This window comes from Ischnura elegans, chromosome 2, assembly GCF_921293095.1.
Source record: "Ischnura elegans chromosome 2, ioIscEleg1.1, whole genome shotgun sequence".
NCBI lineage: Eukaryota > Metazoa > Arthropoda > Insecta > Odonata > Coenagrionidae > Ischnura > Ischnura elegans.
The window spans coordinates 123570878-123592693 of NC_060247.1; the positions used below are offsets into that span (position 1 = coordinate 123570878).

Consider the following 21816-nt stretch of genomic DNA (forward strand, 5'->3'; position numbering starts at 1 on the left):
TAAAATACGTTTTCCTTGTGTCATTCTCCTCCTTCAATTTAAGTGAAAGAAGCGACTTTGACACTCGGTATAAATTATTTAAAGATACCTGATTGTCCTGATACCAGAAAAGGAAAAAAAAATAGTTTCCACGTTAAAGTAAACATGTGTAAAGTCAAAAATATGTTTACTCACTAAACGGGTACAAGGCACACATGTTATTTTTCAGTAACTCTGTCCTTTCGTGTCCCAATGATGCTCACTAATTCATGGGAATTGATTCTCAGGAAGGTTTCTATAAATAACGCGCGACACAAGAACCCGTTAGAAACATCTCTTATCATCATGAACCGCGCATGTTTTGATCAAGCAGTGCAAGTAAAAAAAAAGCTTTCATAAAAAATGTCACATCCGTCTTGTCAGCTGCAATCGTCATATTTATCCAATATCAAGTCCAATACGTATTTTATATCGGTGACCATTTTCAAGATTATTTTTGTTGTATATTGAACGGCTAATAAAAAATTCCCTCGGCAGAAATGAAGATCTAAATGGACAGGGCTGGTTTAAGCGGTGAACAAAGTACGCGTCCGCCTAGGGCGCCAAGTAATAGGAGGCACCTAAGCGCTGGTTTTGAGCTTTTAAAAATATCACATTCGATATATGAGAGCAAGTACGTATAAATTAACGCTGATATTTAAGTCTCGACTCTAATTCCTAAAGTATTTGATTTATTTTAAAATGTATCCAAAAGGAATCCCTACTACCTCTCAGTTTATTTTTGAAATGTTGTTCGCTTAGACTAGAAAAATGTCTAGAAACGGCCATGTACCCGGGCTACTGATGGACACTATGGAACAGTGGCGGATCCAGAGAGGGGCGAGGGATGTCCAATTTACGCTAGATGCTTACACTAGTTTTGTTCAGTTGTCGAATTGATATCTACGGAAAGGAGGGCCCCCTAGCCTCTACCTTGTCCCAATCCCTGATTCGCAACTGCTATGGAGGGGACACAATGGTTCTACATTGAAGGCCGGAGAGATGATCGTCTCAGTGAAGAAGAAAGTTGCAAGGCAAGAGAGCGATCGGCGGACACGTGGGCTGAATGGCGGGTGGGGAGATGGCGCAGCACGGGGTACCCTGTCCCGTTCCTAAGTACTAGTGCCGCAGGAGCGTGGAGCCGCATCCTCCTGCTGCTCGAGTGCTTATCAATGGGACGGCTCTGCCACTGCTTCATCCTCGCCCCGTGACCATCCCATCAACGCATCCCACAACATGCGCCTTCTCCCCATCCCAACGCGGGACTAATTGCCGCTCATCACACCCACGACGATGATGTAACGGAGTCCAGTTTGCAGCCCTCGCACACGTAACTATGCACGCAGCGTGTACTTATAATATTTGAACAAAGTGAACGGGGGCGGTCTGGGGAGATGGGGCTCATAATGGAGCCATCCTTACCGGATGGTGCGGGGGTCTTCCGTCGGAAAATTTTAGGATATTGCATGCACGGAAATGGATTTTGACATTATTCTCGCTCTTAAAAATTGGATGAAAGATAATACAAAAAAATTGCAAATTCGTAAGATATATACTATGAAAAGTGAGAATTAAAATTTAATAATTTTAAATGGTTCTATCGTCTATATAGTGAATTTGTTCCTTTAAACTATATTGAAATCTAAAAAAAATCTAAAATAACCATTTTGAATAACCTTTAGGGCCCCCGTGCACTGGCAACTTTTACAAAGCAACTGTTTATTTGCTTGGAGGAAGTCCCAATGAAACACACAGCAGTTGCGGCAACTAAAAAGTCGCCCGTGTGCGGGGCCAGAGTCAATGCCGTGTGTTTCATTTGAACATCCACAAAGCAACTGAATAGTTGCTTCGTTAAAGTTGCCAGTGTGCCCTTTTAAAAAAAACGTCAGATTCTCTTTTATCTACTGACACCTATATTTTTGTATATAATCTTTTTACACTCAGTATGCTGTATACAAAGCAACTAATGAAAATACAGACTTTTATCATTGCAAAAAAGTTGGTTCAAGTAATTCGTGTCTTTTTTTTGTTTTGAATTTCATAATAGACACAAACATTGTGGGGGCAGGGGGGGACCGAAGCTTAGGACCCACCGCGATTGCTGACCAGCCGACCTAGCCAGACCTCCCCGACTAATTATGACACCGAGGAGGATGATGTAATGGTACAGAGTTTGCAGCACTCGCCCACATAACTACATGCATGCAGCATGCACTCAATGTTTGAGCAGCGTTAATGTCATGCATCTTTGTAAAGACTCAGAAAATTAAAACTTTCAATTTCTATAAAAATGGGTTAACTTTGATTTTAAACAGTTTAAAACTACACATGGGAATTCAAATTTTTCCCCATGATTTAAAATATATCTCCACATATCCTTAAGAAAATCACTCACAAAAGAAAATCTAAGACACTTATCATATTTTTTCACAAGAATATAAAAATTTATTACATGGTTTTTCAATTTGCATGATTATAATAAAAGAGGAAAAACTATTAGTCGATGAAATTTAAACCTTTAAAAAACATTTCCCTTCAAGCAGTTTATCCTCTGAACATGCTGAAATTCAAAGCACATCTGAATGGACCATTCCCGGTAGTTCCTGGAATATATATTATGTATAGCGCGGTTGAGAAAGAAGTCAGTACATACTTTGAAAGCTTCCAAGTTTATTTTCCAGTGTGAGTCTTTTTTTGTGTCTATGTGTTATATATATATATTCCAAAAGTAGAGGGAGGGAAAGGATAAGAAGGAAGAATGGGGGAAAGATGACAGAGGCAGAGGTAGAATAGAAACATAGTTAAGAAATATACATCATACAGACCAATAAACAAGGGCTTACCCAGGATCAAAACTAGGGGAGGCAAGCCATGTTTGTTCAAGTTATAGGTAAGATTTAAGCATGGAAAAGGTGAATGAAACCAACATTTTAATGAAACTGTAACAGCTCTTTGTTAGTTTTTAAAATTATTTGCTGGAAAAAATATTATTTTTCAAACAGACATTTGCTATTTTTGCTTCTAAAGGGGGGGGGGGGGCAGCTGTCTCCTCCTGCCCCTCGCTGGGTACGCCTGTGCCAATACAATCAATATTCCACAAACTTGAATCATGTCACAAGGTAAAAAAGTTTCAGGGAAGGGTGTGGGGTTATAAAGCCGATCATGGATTACATCAAAAATAGGGGAATGATAAACATACTAATTTTCTTTCAATAAATCAAATTTATTCCTCTTCTTTCTTAATATTTCCCACTGTTCAACCGCATCTAATATTTGTCTCCTTTTTCTTTAAAAGGAATACTTTTTACATCAAAATTGGAGAGCTGGTTTCCAAAATTCATGAACTCATTCTTATGACCAAAGCGGTGCTGAACGTGTTAATATGGAGGAATTTGGAATGCAATGGGAAGGATGCTATGTGTTTGTAACTATTCACATTCCACAAGTTATTCCAAAGAATTTTTATATGTTTTTTTTTGTTTTACAGACAGCGGCCACCATTGATTGCCAATCAATGATTCAGTCGCATTGCCCTGGCCTGATGTTGCTACTGCATCAGAAAATGTAGTATAGCATTGCTGAAATGAGCAAAGGCAAACACATGCTTTTTTAGATTTATTCGTGTAAGTTCCTTAAAAGAGTGCTTACGAGTAACTCTCTGCCCCACCCCATGATAACTATAGTCTCTCATGTAAGCAAGCATCCTAATGTATATATGATTAAAATTATGTATATAATTTTCTGCTATGTTCCTAATTTCAGCAGGACATAAGAAACTAAGAACATTTCATCCTCTGGTTTTAAGGGATTTTTTTCCTACACTAGACCTTTTGGGTTTTCAAGACAACTTTTAAGCCCTTTGGAGATCACACCCTGTTTACACAGCCTAAGCCAAAAATTCCACACATGTGCTGTGTGGAGATGTAGGTAGTTGGAGGAGGCACTTCCATTGAAAAACTTGCTTTTCTTGGAATGGTCTCGTAATTACCCTCCTCACTTAAAAATTAGGGAAATGAAGAACTGGGATGAGTGTAGAATACAATGGATATTTAAGGGAAAAGAAAGATAATTTACAGTTTGTGAAACATCTCTTGGGCAAAAACATTCACAATGATATTTTTCTGGACATAATCCACTCAGAGGACAGAAAGAGGCAGGGTCCTGAATTTCAAGGAAGAAGTGAGCGAATAAAAGAGTATTTCCCAAACGAACACTTGCAATTATTTTCCCTAATAAGCTTACTAAGCTCAATAGGGAAATGTAACATTCACTAATGCAAATCAAGCACCTAATTGTCTGCTCTGCCTCTTTATTTATAGTGGCAGGGCAATTAGTAAGTAACAATTAGGACTACTATCTGCAAAATAGGAGCCTCTCAGAAATAACCTGTAAATTGTGCACATCTATATAGTCACTTATATCAACTTTTCCTCCTCATTCAACATTCCTCGAACGAAAACATTTTAAATTAAAAAACATAATTTACCAACCCCAATGCATATTCTCCATTCACCTTCCAACTTGAACCTTCACTAACTTTCAGTGTAATGACCAGGCCTATCCTTGTTAACCGAAATTACTGATCAGAATAACAATTCAATGCGTAAGTCTTTTCCCTCACAATGTTCTTCCCTCCTCATTCACCCTGAAATTACCACGGATCATAAAATCGAAGACGGAAATACCAAAAAAGCCCCACTTCAGTGATAGAGGAGCTGCTAGCTCAGAAAATCAGAATTACTAAGCAATGGGTATGCCTGTCCCCTCTCCATATTCTTCCCTCATCCACTGACCGTACGGCATTGACCATGGACTTGAACATTCACTTGAAGATGGGAATGCCAAGAAAGCCCCAAGCCCCACTCAACACAACCCTGCAGTCAAATTTTTACTGCTCAATTTCCTACCCATAATGCCGTGCAGCATTTCCTGAATTTTTTGATGCCTCTACACAAATTCTAAACAAATCAGACCAGCAAGCATAGAAAACTCCTTGACCATCCTTGTCATGATCAGCACCACTGATGTGCCAAGCAAATGAACCAGATTTCTCGGCCTTCCCTAACAATGGTATATTTGGCCATAGCTAATTTTTTACAAATACATATTAAAATAGCCCCAAGTGATAACAGGAGGAGTTGATTATTGTGATAAAATTATTTCAGCTGGGAGGAGTTGGACCACTATCCCACTGACGATGCAATGCCAAAGAAAGAAGGGTGATGAGATCAGCAGTTGGGTATCCGGAGAGGCCAACCACCTGACCACTGGGAGTCATTTGGAGAGGGGTTTTGTTTTGAGGGGAGTACCTTGAAGGATGTACACACAAGACCATATCTTCCCAACCATTTCTTGAGGGTTTAAAACCCTTGAATTCCCTCACGCTCCACAGCCTTGGTCTACACACCAAATCCTTCCCAATACTGGTGTGGTACAATGTCTCAAAATTTTAGTAAAGAAACAGAGTCCAAAGCAGCAGAAAGATTAAATGCATGATCAGGAAGAGACCGCAATGACTGTGGAGTTAACTCATTAAGTATTCATTTTCACAATGCTAATTGATGGCAAAATCTAAATGCATAAAGAGAATAATTAAGAATTTAGGGAAAGTTAAGGTTGGCATTATTATTTTTAGTAAGCTTACAGAGAATACGAGAAAATTAGCTTTACTTAAGAATGAGCAAGTTTCTAAAATTTTAAGCATTCTTGACATTCCTTTCCAAATTCTGAGACAGGTCTCTCACAAAATATATTGAACATGTTCTTTAGTTGTAAGCCTGCATCTTTGCCTTCCAATTTATTTCTATTTTTATACCTATTTCTGACTCCACTATTCCCCAATTCATATCAGCTGTCTTTTCTTTCCACCCAGATTTTCTTTGAATATTGAAAGAACTGTGTTATCTTGAAAATAATGTAAATCCACCTTGGAAGGTAAATGGTCAATGGCAATCAGCCTAATTGTAGTTTCCTATCCTCCATAGAACAATGACTATCTTCACTATGTAATTACACTTGAGCTCTCACCGATGAATCTCAACGGCATTATAAGTCTTTCAAGGTTGCTGGTTGAAACTTAAGATGAAATTGGTCTTTTTGACAGCAGGTATTCAAATATGTATAAACAAGAATGATTGATTTCTAACTATTCGTCCATAAGATAAAATTTTTAATGATTCAAGCTGTTGCACTTTCAGCATATATTCTATCCTAAGTGCCTGGTCCTATTAAATAAACTTTTGCATCGATTCCTACAATTTCCACTGTTAGGACCAAAGCCTCTAAGTAATATTGTTGTGTCAATATTTTGAAAAATAAATGCTATTTATCCATTTTGAGTGTTTGTTGTCATTTCTTTGGCCTGCAATTTGTTAATATGCACGAAGACAAGTTTGTGGCAATTTCATGGGTCTCATAAGAAATTGAGAAAATATAATTCTCACACTTTTCCAGAATAATGATCTATGGATAAAAATTACTGAAAATTTATCAAAGGGTCATAACATTTTTTTCTTCCTGATCCCTGCCCAAAAACATAGGACTACAACTACTGTAAGTTTTCTTTTCATGAACTTAGTGATTCCAATTCAATAAAAATTGAAAAACTCACTCACTAAATAAGATATGATATGGTTTTTTTAATTTAAACTAAAGAAAGTGGAAATGAAAAACCTTAAAATATTACCTATGAATATTTAATTTCATAATAAGGCCTATTTATAATGTAATCTAAAATTAACTAAGGATTATTTTACATCATTACAAATATGAAATGCGATATAGAATACAGTAGTCTGGCTACCTTCTTTCATGATTCTATAGCTGCTGGCAGGAAGTCCTAGAAACGTTCATTCACCTACCGAGCAACTGCCTACAAAGCAGTGCACTCCCTCACCCCTTACTGAACGTTAGAGGGGGTATGTGGAAAAGTCTTTTTCCTTTCAAACATATACCTAGGAAGGGAAAAATTGCACTCAGATGCAGGCCTATAAAAGAGCTAATTTCTTTTTTTCAGTAAGAAATAAACAAACTGTTTCAATTCCATTCTATGGACTGTAATCTGATGTATAGATGTAATGTAACTCAAGAGATTTGGTGAAATCAATATGAAACCAATACGGAACCTCTCTTCAGTTTCTTCCAATGTGAAGTAATGCAACCACCTATGTATGCCTACAGCAAATTATTAAGAATTGTGCTTTTCAAAGTGGCTTTGAATAAATTTATGCCATATCTTTTGTCCATAAATAAAGCTACTGCCATTATTTTGGCATCACAACTAGACTGTCAACAATGTGGGAGAAGAGAATGCAGATTAAACCCCTTATGATTACTTCCACCTTGAGAGATAAAATTACATTCCACGTGATCTGCTCCCACACTAAGTGATACCCTGTGACTTTTAACTAACTCCATCCCCCTTAATATCATCTACCTAGGATGAGGGGCTAGGGTTCAGGTCAGAGGAGAATGCCCGGTACCTTCAATCCGGAATTAAAACTGCAAACATTGGCCCACTCCTTCAAACTGTTGCCAAAATTACTTATGTTTCCCTTAACTTTGAGTATTGGTACACATCCTTGTTGGACCACCTTCTCTTCTTTCTTATAACTATGGAGAATTTATTCCTATGAGTTATAATAGCTATTGAAGCCAAAATACTGATTACGTATTCCTAAGTCCTTTTTGGCAATCCAATATATGAATCACCAATATGTATTTGTGACATGTAAAGATATAAAATTATAACTACTACTGGCTATAGAGACAAAGTATAAAGCTATAGAGACAATGGAAGTGGAACTTAGAATTCAAGTAGGACCCGGTATGTTTTTACTTTCTGTAAAAGCCTGTAAGTTACTGGTCAGTGTATTGGCCTAATAACTAACATCAAAAAAGGGTTGAGGAAAAATTTTTAAATTCTAATTCAATTAAATCCATGCCCAATTCTCAATCAAGAAAATCAATAGCCCCTGCTCTAATTCTGAACTTGTGTTCTTGCAATTTCAAAAATGTTTTCAATGCTGACCTGCGCAATGACATGCCCCATGTAAAACAGTCTTATTTAAGAATATACAGATAGACCTCAATTCCAAATTAAATGTGAAAATCATTAAAAGATATTTGATATCAAGAAAAAGGTACTTGATATCATTGATGTTTTTTAAATCCCCTTACAGACAAATTTAATGATAAAAACTTAACCTTAACTTCCACCAACTATATTAGTGTTTAAGTTGAAAACCTATTTAAACTATTGATGGAATAGTAAATATAATTGCAGTTTGAAACAAATGCTGAAGCTATTTGAATATCAAGAATATCTGAAAGGAAATAATAAGCACAAAAACTATGAAGTTTAGTTAACAATTGGTTCATTAAATCTCTTCAATTTAATATCATAAATTCATGTACACTTTGTATAGTCAATATATAAATGTTTACATCTCTAGCATGATTTTGTGGTTCTCCAATTAGCCACAGATAAAACCCAGAGTCCTAAATATAAATACATACAAACAATATTTATTTTATATATTCTTTAAAACATAGAGTAACATTAGTTCCACCAAAACCAAATGAGTTTTTCAATGCAACTCTGCAGTTCAAATTTGCATTTTTCCACAATTGCTTACTTTCAACAACAAATTTTAAATTTTTAGCCACGTCTTCACCTACCACATCTAAATTTAGAGATGCGGGTAGATAAGCTGAGTGCACTGCCATTACAGTGAATACAGCTTCTAAAGCACCAGCAGCACCTAACAAGTGTCCATGAGCCCCTTTAGTAGATGAAATAAATGGATTACCTCCTAATAGTTGTATAGCCCGACTTTCAGCAGCATCACCCAATGGAGTTGATGTTGCATGAGCATTGATGTATCCAACAGCATCAGGTTGCAGTCCTGCCTCCTTGAGAGCTGCAGTCATGGCACGAAAAGCACCAGCACCATCTGGAGGAGGAGCAGTGGCAGGCCCTGCATCACTAGACCTTCCGTATCCAACTAGCTCCGCATAGATACAAGGTGCCCCTCGAGCAACTGCATGGTCCAATTCTTCTAGCACTAGAGATGCCGAACCTTCGGACATCACAAAACCATCTCTTTTGGCATCAAATGGACGCGAAGATTTTGAAGGACTAGAATGAGACTGTGTGCTGAGGGCTCGCATACGACCAAAGGCTGCGATTGAGAGAGGGCCAATTGGAGCCTCCGTACCGCCACAAACCATGATGTCAGCCTCCCCATACTTGATGGCACGGAAAGCATCCCCAATGGCATGGGCACCAGAGGCACATGCCGTAGATGTTGATAAATTAGGGCCCCACAGACCAAATCTTGAGGAGACATAGCCAGCAGGCATATTGGGTAAGATTCGTGTGACAAAGTGTGGGCTGACACGATTCAGTGCCTTGACAGAGTTTATTTCTTCAAGGTCAGGCATTCCTGCTCCAAAAGCCACTCCACTTCTCAGTCTTATATCATCGGACTCTATTCTCAAAGCGGCATCAACGATTGCTTCATCTGCTGCTACCAATGCAAACAATGAAGCCAATGATATTGAACGTATTTCCCCCTTTGAAAATATTCCTTCAAGATTTAGTTGTCCAGGGAGGGATCCCCTAGGGATTCGACCAGCAACTTTGCATGGAAGACTTTTAAACTCATCTCCCTCCAGGGCAACAATTCCACTCTTCCCTTCCATAAGCATTTCCCATGCTTTCCTTAAGCCACACCCCAAAGGAGACACTACTCCCATTCCAGTAATCACCACTCTCCTCTGATCATTTTTCATTTGAGAAAGCCATCTCACCATCTTTGGAGATGACATTTTGACAATTCTCTGAAAAGTAGTCACAGTAATAAAAAAAATTGGTAAAATACAGGTCTTAGATAGTAATTTTGCAATAAAAGCATTACAAAACAATTCACAACTTTAACCCCTCCACCCACCTGAAAATATTTAGATAGTAATTTTGTAATAATTATATAGTAATAGATAGTAATTTTGCAATAAAAGCATTACAAAACAATTCACAACTTTAACCCCTCCACCCACCTGAAAATATTTAGATAGTAATTTTGTAATAATTATATAGTAATAGATAGTAATTTTGCAATAAAAGCATTACAAAACAATTCACAACTTTAACCCCTCCACCCACCTGAAAATATTTTATTTAGCCACAGTGACTGATTCAGAAAGTGAAAAATTACTTATCTTTGATGGTGAACTTAGTCACCGTTTAAGAAATTTTCAAGCAATGGTTGATTAGGGATTTTAAAATATTTTAATAAAAATAAAACACACTCCCGATTATACGGTCTAATGATGGGGAGAGACGGCACGAATAATCGGAAAACACAGATAACCCAAACTTTCACTTTAATGTCTACTAATGTTCATATTTTAGGTAAATCAAACAATATATTATTATTTCTGTGAATATTCTGTTATTTTACATTCTTTCCCAGTTCCCTAAGCCAGGCTCCCTCCGCCAGGCTCCACGTTTTCTTCGCCGAACCGTGAATTTTTAAAATGGTGATTACATGATTGTACTCGTACTCCTACTCTCCATGTAAGACCTGGTTTCAAAAACCACGCATCTGTGGCTGCATGATCACGGATACAGAAAATTGGTTTACATGAATGCTTCAAAACCACTGCGCAACGTCGGAAATTACACTGTCAGGCATCACGTCACGTAGTCGTGTCTCGCACAAGTTGCAACCAGGGGTGCCGACTTACAAAAAAATATTGGGGGGGCCAAAACCGGGGATCCTGCCCCAGGTAATTTTATACGTAGTGAGTTTTAAGTTTTTAAGCATTTTAGAAGAGTCATAAGATCAACATTAGAACCCTGATAACTCGAATCTCGATATCTGGATATTCCATGGAAAATCGACAAGCCTGACACATTTTTTCCTCACAACTATAACGAATTTTTGAGGGGGCTCGGGCCCCCTCAGACCCCATGGAGTTGGTGCCACTGGTTGTAACTGCTGTGGGACGTGTATCCATGATCAAGGAGCGTGGTCGCACATTGCAAGGCTTGGAAAACAGGAACACGGAGCTCTCGTGAATGCAGCAAGCATGCAATGGCTTTCGTTTTAAGGAGGGGATTCAAATGGTAATAATAAGCCTGGAGTATCCTAGCATTGAAATGCAATAATTCCGGTGATTTTGCATCTGATTTTATTGTTTTGTATAGATCGCGGAAAGCCTTGGACGACAGTGAAAATCATGAACGGATAATCCACAACACGGATATGAGGCAGCCGGATAATCGAGAGTCTGCTGCATAAGAATATCATTACACATTATCATTACAAAATGAAATTTTCTGAGAGCACTCGACAAAACCAGATACTAAAAAAATGGTAGAGGCATTAACCCTTCCACGCCGGACGTCGGGTGGAGCCGACGGGCATTTTCAAACCCATAACACCTGACATCGGGTATGGCTGTCGCGGAGTTTTTAACGCAAACGAGTGGACGTCGTCTCTGACCAACGCAAGGGAAGGGAAGTGACTGCTGTCTGACGCATTCAGACCCAGCCTGACACCCAACTCAGCGAGTCCTTAGAGCCACTCCTCGGCAATTAAGCCCGACCCTCCCACTCATTTACGACCATCCACACCGCAGGAATCTGTTGCGAAGAGGTTATATTTTCAATAGTTTTTTTCAATAATATATTTTATTGCATACTGCAATGTTGTTATACTTTGAAATGAATTCATCGATTGTTTCTGTGTAAGCAATTTTTAAATGAAATTTTAGCACTAAAAATTACGGAATTCCGGGCTTATAGCTTTATTATCTTGTGTTTACTAACTTTGTTGTTATTAAGACTAGCAACCCATTTAAAATTCCACATTGCTTAAAAAACGTTAGTAATTCTTTTAGAAGAATAAATTATTGAAATTGAACTGCAATGTTTGTTTGAAAAAAATACTGGTAACGTATTAAGTCGACCGTGGATTCGTGCTATGATAGGGTTTGAGGGTCTAGTCCAGTGGCCGGGGTAAGGGATGGGTGCCCCATTGAGCTGTGTCCCAAATCTGAGAGACGAAAATACCCAGGCAACTCAAAAAAAAAAGATCTCCGTACAGAGACGCTCAAAATATTCTTATTCTACTCTTAGCACGAAAATGTTTTCCAACTGTAGGCACCAGTAGGAAAGAGTTAAGTAATGTACTAACAAGCTCATGAAAATTTACAAAAAGTCCAACTATTGGAGATGCAATAAGAAAGTAACATTTACCTCTTTTTCTACTCCTTAAAAGATATAAATGGAAAGATATCAGAAGTCATCTCAATGAAGGTCACTTTTTTTTCATAAACAATACCAATCTATATGCCTTCTTGTTTGGTGGGACTTGCAGAAGGTATAAAAAGTAGAAGCCAACTGCTCATATTTCTCAATCTCCATTCTATCTGCTACATTCCAATGACCCAACTATCTTTATGGACTCATACCTCATGATTGCAGAGTAAAAGGCACACAGCCAGGGAGGGAAGGAGGGCTTTCGAGGCTTGAGACCCCCACAAATATTTTACTGAGTGGCAACTACATACATCTGCTAAGGAGTCCATTACCCCAGAGGTATCTATCAGCTCACTCTACATTTTTTTTATAGGTACCAATTTATATTGATATATCACAATATCTGCCAACAACCAACGATGAATTTGACAAATGAAAATGAAATTCCAGGATTATTTAAGCGAAATATATATGTAGCTGATTTTAAAAAATTACATGGTTTTCCGTTGTCTGCAGAATGACAACAAAATATCAATACAGACAACCCAAATACTGCTTATCTGCTTTGAAAAAATTTCTAGCTATGCACCCACTGAGCGATATGCACATAATGGAAGAAAACCATTAGAGTCTAACGTAAAAATATGACAGCTTATATGATGAAAGAAACGACTCAGTTTTTCAAAAACCAATGTTTTTAGATTGAGATCCAACCACTTTTTTAGATTGTAACAACCACCCACAATCAATAATTGGTACATTTCAAGTGAATATAATACCTGCCATAAGGGACATGATTGATAAAATTATCCCAAACACAGGTTCAAATTATTTAACAGATTTCACAATAGCCTGAAACCCATCTGATTTCTGGCTGAAATTGGGACAGGGTACTGACTAGAGGCCAAAGCCATGGACAGGAAAGAATCCCATCAAGCAATGCAGTTTCATGCATGGGGATCATTTGGACCATGTCAATTACGAAGGCCATTTTTTTTAACCTCTGATAGCTCAGCAAAAACACCATAAAAGCTACAGGAGGGTACAGCGCAGATAAGGTAATTGCCCATCCTACACACCACGCGCTCAAGTCATTTCTGACCGTAAACTGTTAAAGGTAAGTAGCAATCTCATCAACTACACAGCCTCAATTGATTCTCCTGCCAAGTATGCATTTGTGGAGCAACAGCGAGAAAACTCGTCGAATGGCTTCAGCACTGAAATGTCTTCTGATGCCGATATGCCGATAAAAAATAATTTTTTAATGCACTGTGGCTAGAGTGTGAAAGATTACGACCACTCCCATTCCAAACGCAAGAGGAGACATGCTGACTTCTGGTGGTGTTCTGATCCATGACAACGACCATCATCTTAGCACTGATGCAGCCCAACTGCTCCTTCAGCAGTTTCAATGGAGCATTTTCGATCACCCAACTGTCGGTTTGAGCAACCAAAATGCCGGTCTATTGCCGTGTGACTCCCATCTTTACGCTGAAATGAAGATGTGGCTTGGAGGGAAGTGTTTTCAAACGGGCGATGAGCATCAGGACAATGGCAACATTCATTGGAAGTCATAGGTGGCAACATTCTATGAAGAAGGTATAGTAAAGCTTGTCCACAGCAATGCCAACTTCCTCGATCGCCGAGGAAAAAGGGTGTGGCATGGGCCTATTTAACAATTGAAGCGTTGACATAGGAAAGGTAATAAGTCACTAAATGTGAATTTTATAGGAGATGAAAGGAAGAGGTTTGCCAAAATTGTAAAGCTAATATTAGCGTACAAACTTCGTCAATCGTAGCCACTGATATATTGTACCAATTGACTTTCTACCTTGTCCATGCCATTGGCATGCACTACCTTCTTCATGAAAAAAGGAATTTCGATTTTTTTCCGACTTACTACTTAGCCATGTCAACGCTTCAATTGATTTAAGGTATATACCCAGGGTATTTTTGTGAAAGCTAGAGGATTACAAAGTTCCCAATAACTGACATAAGTATCAGGAACAAACCTTCATCATATAAGCTAGAGAAATTTGTCTGAAAACTCATTCCCTTGTTCTGAGGTCTGCTCTTGGTATTCCCTCCTCACTGAACCCTTCAAAGTTCCCCTTCCCCTTCCTTTTATCAAAACTTTGAATCTGACATCAGCTTCCATCATTAAAAGAATGTAGCCTGAATCTGAATTCACTGGGAAGTCGAGTGATTTCTTCACACTGATCCTAATCCTCTGCCTCACCATTGCACAATCTTTATTATTTCTACCGATATCTTTCAGATAACATAAATCTATACAACCGATTTTCAAGGAAGTAGGTGATCCAAAATCTCATAAATCTCGCTAATGCAGAAACAAAAATAATAGCCTTTCGCTAACGTTCCATAATACACGTCTGTGTGTTAATGTGACTGCCATGCTTCTAGTTGAGATCTTGGTTGAGATAGTGGACACACTTGGATACCATGACAACAGAATAAATTTCCACATTTTCACGATGAGTTATCACAATCAAAAACTAATTTTTGAAAGAGGGTATAACATGCTTTCCTTAATTAACCCTTTATAATCAGTACACGACATGAAAATAAGATGTAAAATCGAACGACCCAGTCGCTCGCCCACGAATCTATAAGCATTTATGTCAACAAAAAGTTGTTGTGGGAGACAATAATCGCTACGAGGGTGCAGTATAAACAATTCTTAAATTAAAATGGAAAGTTTATCTCCTCATTTCCTGTTTCCATAATATGCCAGGGCTTTGACGAACCGCGGCAAAAGGCGAGTGGATATCACAAAAACACATGGTAAAAACAAGAAATCAAAGAAGGGAAATGCGAATCCAGCCCGTCGTCGACAAAATCATACTGTAAATAATCTAGTGAAGAATTCAATAATATATTCATTGAACGTAATCGCCTCACCGCGTCTCGCAATGGCATTGAAAGGAAAATTCGTCACAATAAGTTTTCCCCTTACCCAACGGTGATTTGCGTTCCAACATTTCCGAAAGATATTCATGAAGGTACACGATTTCTATAAAAATTTCCCGGTAATCAAAGACACAAACTCGCAGGTGCAGCAAAAACTAACTTTTTACGGATGATATTCCGAACGAAAACATTAGACAAAAGAAAATCGTAAATGATTGCCAGCCTGTGGAACAGTCAAAAAGAGTGGAAATGAGTAATCAACTGATATCCCTGATATTACCAAGTGATGCTAGCACCCAGCTTGGGCGGCTCTGGTAAGAACTTAATTGTTAAGAGATGTGAGATTGAACTCCGTTATTTGGAGGGTATTCTTTCGGTTTGAAGACAACTTTCTGATGACCACAACTGTGGTCGTTTTATATGCATGTCTCCGAAATCATCTTATCTAATGATTCTGACGGTGAATACATGGGAGTATTTTCTTCTAAGTAGATCCCTATGTATTTATATACTCGCTTTATATGAATTCTTGAGGAGACAATGATTTTAGCATGCTTTCATTAATTGTTTACTGGGCATTTCCTGAGGTTCTCATGTGGACATTTTCGCATACTTTTCTTGCTGCTGGAAGACCACCAAACGTAGTATTTCTATTAGCAAATGTATTTGCATTTTTACAGTGTGTGTTACTAGAAAAATTACGGTGACACTTCGGAATTACTATGTCCTCGGGTAGAGAAGTTGTTGATATATCGGTGAACGATGCGGAAACTCGAGAAAAAAATAAGAAGTTCACGGCAAGTGTTACATGAGAATTTTATTTAAACATATCATGACTGTAAATGAATGAGGAATAGTATTTTTTAAAGAGTAGAGACATCTTTCAGGTGTATAAGGTGCTCGTTAATGGTGATGTCGGCAGTTGGTACGTTTTTCGTCGCTACAATGAATTCCACAAATTGTATGAAACAGTGAAGAAGCAGGTAAGAGAAGTTCTTTTTTTTAGCGATTTACATTTAGGCTTCCGGTGTTAGCTGTAATTGAAAATTCTAATGACGAATAAGTCCTCTCCTGTCTCAAGACTGCATGCGATTCACGATGGATATATAATTAAGAAGTATGATTCAATGATAATAATCTTCGTTGAAGCCATCACTTGCCTCACAGCTTGTGTTTTCTTCAGCAGTCTCTTATAATTATATGCTTGAGGAAAGGAGTTAGAGCCATCAGCGAAAGTTGCATACATTTGGAAAAACATTCCAAAATTGTGAAATGTGTTTCATAGGAATTATTTAAAACTACAGTGAGACCCGTTTTAAGTGACCTCCTAAGGTGTTAAAGGAAAGTGGCCACATATGGAGGTGACCAATGAATGAAGGGTACAGTTTTTAGGAATGAATAAATGTATGAACAGGAACGATTATCTGCTGAGAGCTTTAATATTTTAATTTCAGTTGTAAATGTCTGTAAGTATGAATGAAGCGATTTATGTCTCGTTTCATCTTTGTGGGAAGAATAGGTGTTAAGACCCTATGTACGTTTCCTCAAGGCTCTTTGAACCATAGATTTTTAAGATTAGAAAGGAGTCATGCCCAAATGATCGGTAAAAGTATTTTGACAAAGGTTTGGTGCTGGTCACTTAAGGATTGGCCGATGGGCGTACCCAGAATCAAAACCAGGGGAAGGGAATGGGGGGGCAAGCCATGGTCGTTCAAGTTGTCACATTTTAGCATTTTTGTGTAATGGGTTAACGCCCTTAACAATAAACATTATTATCATCAGAAATAGTTAACGAAACAAAAACTTTAAGAACATTATGACATCACTATATTTGTTTATAAAATTATTTCCTTGAAAAAATAATTATTTTTATTTTATTTCCATGACTTTTACTAATTTATCATTTTTCTACAAAAGAAAATTTGTGCAAATACATATTTGGTTTTGAACTAAATTTCTTTTCACTTGAGGGGGGGCAGCTACCTCTCCTGCACCCTGCTGGGTACGCCCATGGATTGGCCGTTGGCTAAAACAATGTGGTCACTGGTAATTCAAGGAGTGGGTTGCTTAAAATGGGTGGTATTGACTTTTATTATGTGGAAAATACTTTTGATTGAAGGGAAAGTGGTGACTTGTGGAGGTGGCCACTGAATAGAGGTTAGGGCATTTTTTTACGGTATAATTATTACTACTGATTAAAGCCATCAATAGATATGGAAAGTATCTGAAAGGATTATTTAGAGATGCCCTGGAGACCATGGCTCCCAAACATTACAGAAGGGGAATTTGAACCCCATGATTCCCCATTTGCTGTGGTCTTGGTTTTCACAACCATTCTCTCTCCCTCTCCTCATTTCCTTTAGAAATTTTTCTTTCCTCCACCACCATTCCTCAAAATATACTGTTTGCAATCCTTTGCATCTATGCCCACTCATTGCACTTCCCTGATGTTGTCCTTTGCTATTGCTTCTATTGCCCTCATAGTCTAAATCACGGGCGTCGCCACCATAGGGATATATTTATAGGGGGATGCGTCCCCCCCCAATATTTGAAAATTCAATTTTGTCCCCCCCCCCAAATTGTAAAAAAATTTAATACAACCCTATTTGTCCCCCCCAAAGTGTTGATGCTGACAACGTCAATGGTCTAAATGGCACACACGCATCCATGTCTAAAATCCTTGACGTCATAAATTATTCTGTGCGCTTTCCTTCTCTTCACCTTATCTCTCTGGCCTAATTTTGCTATCATAAAGAACTTTCTCATTTTAATTTGACTTATTCTGAACCTCATCTCATCCTGTCCTCTCATAGTAATTCGATTTGGTCACCATGTCACAAGGCTGTAGCAGAGACTTAGGGTGGGGAGGGATACGATTTGAGGGGGCCTAGGACTCTCTGAAAAATCTTAGAGGGTTAGTACCCCTCTACCTTAGTGCTAGGTATGACCACCCTCCTTTTCAATTATAATCTGTTGCACATCTCATTGATTTTCACTTGGCATTCTTGTTGCTGGCCTTTGCTCAAATTATACTCTTAAAATGCATTACATGTATTGCTAAAGTTATTTCATTTTGGACTGGAATTTTTAGTGTTGGTCATCTTTGAATTGTTAAGGTGTGCTGAGGAAAAGGATTTAATGCCCTTACTTTTATGTATTCATTTACAGTTTTTGAAAAGACATCTAAATAATGCTGCTACAGAGTTGCTTATTTGACTCATAGTTCACCAAAAAATCTTAACCTTTTCAGTGGAAGTATTAACTCTAGCACATAAACTCGTACAGAACCTATCTAGAGAAAAGTTTATAAATGTGTATTCCATCAGCAGAAACGAAAAGCTAGCTTCAGAAGTTGAGTGTGGTAATATTTAGCACGTGAGGAACTGTGGAGTGAAAGTGACACTATGTGATTATCATTTATTCTTGACTTATTTGTTTTGGTTATGCTAGCATTTTACTTTATTTTCACTTGGGATGTTTTTTGAATGGGATTTGGTAATTTTAATTTCACAGTGGATAATTGTGCGCTTTCTTTTAGTTTCCACATCTAAATTTGAAATTACCCGGTAAGAAACTTTTTGGTAATAACCTAGATCCTGCATTCATTGAAAGCCGCCGGGAAGGATTGAATGCTTTTATTCAGAAACTGGCATCTTGTGAACCTGCTCTGAAGCTGTAAGTGTTTCATTAATGATTCTCGTCCCCTTTGTATGTGCTCTATTTGAAATGAGTAATAGTAAATATGTGTACTCAGTGCTGTAGTTGGGAAAAAAATTCATGCGGTACTCACCAAAATTTGCCAACAGCTGAACATGTATTATAAGTCCGGCGGCGATTGGAATGTCTAACTCTAACTCCTATATTAGCTCCAAGTTGTGCCACGAGAAAACTCTGAACAAGTAAATAAACATTTCCGATTTTTCTTTCTGAATTCCATTGGACGATTTACAGTAGGGCTGGCTTTTACAGATTTAAAAAGGTAGTTTAACTAGTATGCTTATAACGAGTTTGGATTTTAGGGGGCTCGCCATACCAGCCCAACTAAAGCACTGTATGTACTCTATTTTCTAGTTAGAGATTTTGTTTGAGTTACAGCTTGAGATTTTCTCTGGATGTATTTGAATTATTACAACTGGTTGGATTGTGGGTTATCGGTTCAACTTTTTTCTTATAATTCAGATACTTGGGAATCCTCTTAAAACAATAGAAAATGCCCTGAAATTACTCATCATGGCGATGAGTAAATTCAGGGCATGAGTATGGCGATTTTTTTTATAATAATATATTTTATCAGATATGTTACATATATCGTACATGTGCTATAAATGTTAATCATTTTGCATGCAGAGCTTTTTGAACATGGGGAAGGTGTGAGGTTGATGCTCATGAATATGATAAATATGTAATAGCTGTGCTCAAAGCCATGGCAAGCTTTCCATCAATTAGTGTCTGGAATCATGTAATGTATCTATGATCTTATGGTATTTAAAAAGAGTTGCCAAGGCCTATACATCTACAACACCTAAAATGTTTGAACATGAATTGAATGCATATGGGCAGTTCCATGGTGTCGGACGTAGAATTTGTACAAATATTCTCATTGTTTTGTAATGTTTCATTTACTTAAAAGTATTAAAGTTAGTTGTGAGTTATATCACTTGAAAGACCAGTTTTCTAGGAACATTTGGACATATAACCCATTACAAAAATATGTTTAATTATTAGTGGAATAAATAATTTCTTTGGTGTCGGACGTAAAGTGTACAAGTTTCACTTTATTCTTTTTCAAACTTTTATTCAAAACTCTACGATTTGTGAATGCCTATGCAAATGACAAAAATTATGATTATTAAATGGACTATAAGCTTCAAAATGGGACCAATTTCACCTTTATTGATTGAGTAGTTTTACTTCAAGAAATATTTTTCTAAGGTGTCGGACGTAGGAGTTTTGGTGTCGGACGTAGAATGTACGCATATTAAATGGATTTTTGAGGAAAAAAATTGTAAACCCTTATTATATTTTTATTTTTACAATATATATATAGTATAGTACTTATTAAAACAGATTATTACACAGAAGTAATTGGTATATCAATATTTAAACCCTAAATATAATTATGACGTACTTATAGCTAGCCTGGACTAAATGAAACTGGTTCTATAATACTTTTAAATTTATATTGTTGTCTTGTTCTTCCGTATTGTTCAGGAGACACAATTTTCTTTATAATGTCTGTTTTTAAAGACTAATGCAGTCTTCATCGGCAGCCCAGAAGTAGTTTGCACCTGACTTGGAGCAGTGCATTACTTTCACCACGGCTTCATTTCCCAAAACAGATTGAACTTCGCCCGGATAATAGGTATCATCATACCAACAACCCAGTCCTGCATTGTTACTAGGTCCTTAAGACTTATGATTGTGATGAGTGTTGCGAAATCTTCACAAACTTCAGGTTCTGACATTTTACTGTCAGAATCAAGACGTGGTACTAGTCTTTCTTTGCGCTTCATAGTGTCGTCACTTGTTTCGCCAACTAGCACTAATTAGTTTGAACCAGCTGGTGTCGCAGAGTGCACTTTGTGTGTATTCAACATCGGAATGGCTGACTCCCAGACATGTTGCACTTCATGTGCCTTTTCTTGCACATCATTACTAGACAAATAAATTATCACAATGTTGGGGTTTCTTAAGGTTGTATCAGCAAAGTTATCTGCAGGGCTGAAAACGATTTCTGTATTATTTGCTTTGGCATTATTCCAAACACCTCTCTTCATTGTTCCTCCTATCCAATCTACTACCCCTTTCCCATGGGAGGTTGCGAAGTAGTACCAGTGAAAAATTAATGTCATACTTACTCTGAAGTAAAGGAAGAACAGAAAAAATGAAACGATTCTTGAACTGGGCTGATGTTCCATCAGAAAAATTGTGTACCGTCGAAATATCCGCATAAACAGATTTCAGATGTGCCAGAAGAAAGCTCACATAACAATAAATTTGATTTTTTGTGTGACCAAGGTCATTGGATACAATAACAGAGCTCTGGCTGATTCCTTCAGAGATCCAAGCGTGTGTTATGAAAACTGTAGCCTGACTGTGAGTCCAATGGGCCGAATGAATTTTGTTTTGATGAATAAGGGTGACATTTTCCGAAAAATCCATCTGTATCAGTATTTTACTTTTGCTTTAAGTTTTTGAAATACATCAGCTTGTCTTCTTTTGATGTATGTATAAGAATATATTTCGTCTGGGGTTTTAACTCCTCAAATGCTTCATTAACTGAACTAACTATTTCAACTTTCTGTATCTGTCCATCAAACTTTTGCCATTGAATGTACTTCAAGGGTTCGTTGTCACCCATGGGCTTGAACAGATATATCTATCTGATTTACGCAATCATTGCATTTTCTTGCATACAGGTTTTAGATTCTTAGTTACAAATAACATGGCATAAAAATGTACTGTATTTTGTTGATAGTCCTGTATGTGGCTCTAAGGCTGTTAGCAACAAGCGAACATTCTCGTGATAAGAGCAAACACAAACGTTATGTGGAATGTTTGAGAAACATTTAACATGTTAAGGACGAAGGCTGCAAAAT

The 21816-nt window shown here is 37.6% G+C and overlaps 2 protein-coding genes and 1 long non-coding RNA gene across 3 annotated transcripts in view; 2 read left to right on the plus strand and 1 right to left on the minus strand.

Annotated features, from left to right (window-relative positions):
• The first annotated feature begins 734 nt into the window (after window positions 1–734).
• Window positions 735–6354, plus strand: LOC124154566. Its single transcript, XR_006863959.1, has 2 exons — window positions 735–1348; window positions 2066–6354. It is a non-coding gene; the product is annotated as an uncharacterized LOC124154566 (long non-coding RNA).
• Window positions 6355–8376: 2022 nt separating this feature from the next.
• Window positions 8377–15362, minus strand: LOC124154568 (3-oxoacyl-[acyl-carrier-protein] synthase, mitochondrial). Its single transcript, XM_046528383.1, has 2 exons — window positions 15264–15362; window positions 8377–9861 (listed from the first exon to the last, which is right to left on the minus strand). The coding sequence occupies exons 1-2, from the start codon at window positions 15303–15305 to the stop codon at window positions 8545–8547; spliced, it is 1359 nt and encodes a 452-aa protein (XP_046384339.1). The 5' UTR covers window positions 15306–15362; the 3' UTR covers window positions 8377–8544.
• A 77-nt stretch (window positions 15363–15439) lies between these two features.
• LOC124154567 (serine/threonine-protein kinase Sgk1-like) overlaps window positions 15440–21816 on the plus strand; it is a 33259-nt gene continuing 26882 nt past the window's right edge. The window contains exons 1-4 of the mRNA XM_046528382.1: window positions 15440–15531; window positions 15898–16014; window positions 16105–16200; window positions 18756–18892. Of these exons, the coding sequence (XP_046384338.1) occupies window positions 15940–16014; window positions 16105–16200; window positions 18756–18892 (308 nt within the window). The 5' untranslated portion in view covers window positions 15440–15531; window positions 15898–15939. The remainder of the gene's footprint in view (window positions 15532–15897; window positions 16015–16104; window positions 16201–18755; window positions 18893–21816) is intronic.

What these genes read in the sequence shown, in the direction of transcription:
- LOC124154568 (XM_046528383.1), bottom strand. Translation starts at nt 15,305, where the DNA reads ATGAATATCTTTCGGAAATGTTGGAACGCAAATCACCGTTGG. An exon ending in GGAACGCAAATCACCGTTGG is followed by an intron (nt 9,862 to 15,263) that starts GTAAGGGGAAAA and finishes ACTACTTTTCAG; the next exon opens with AGAATTGTCAAAATGTCATC.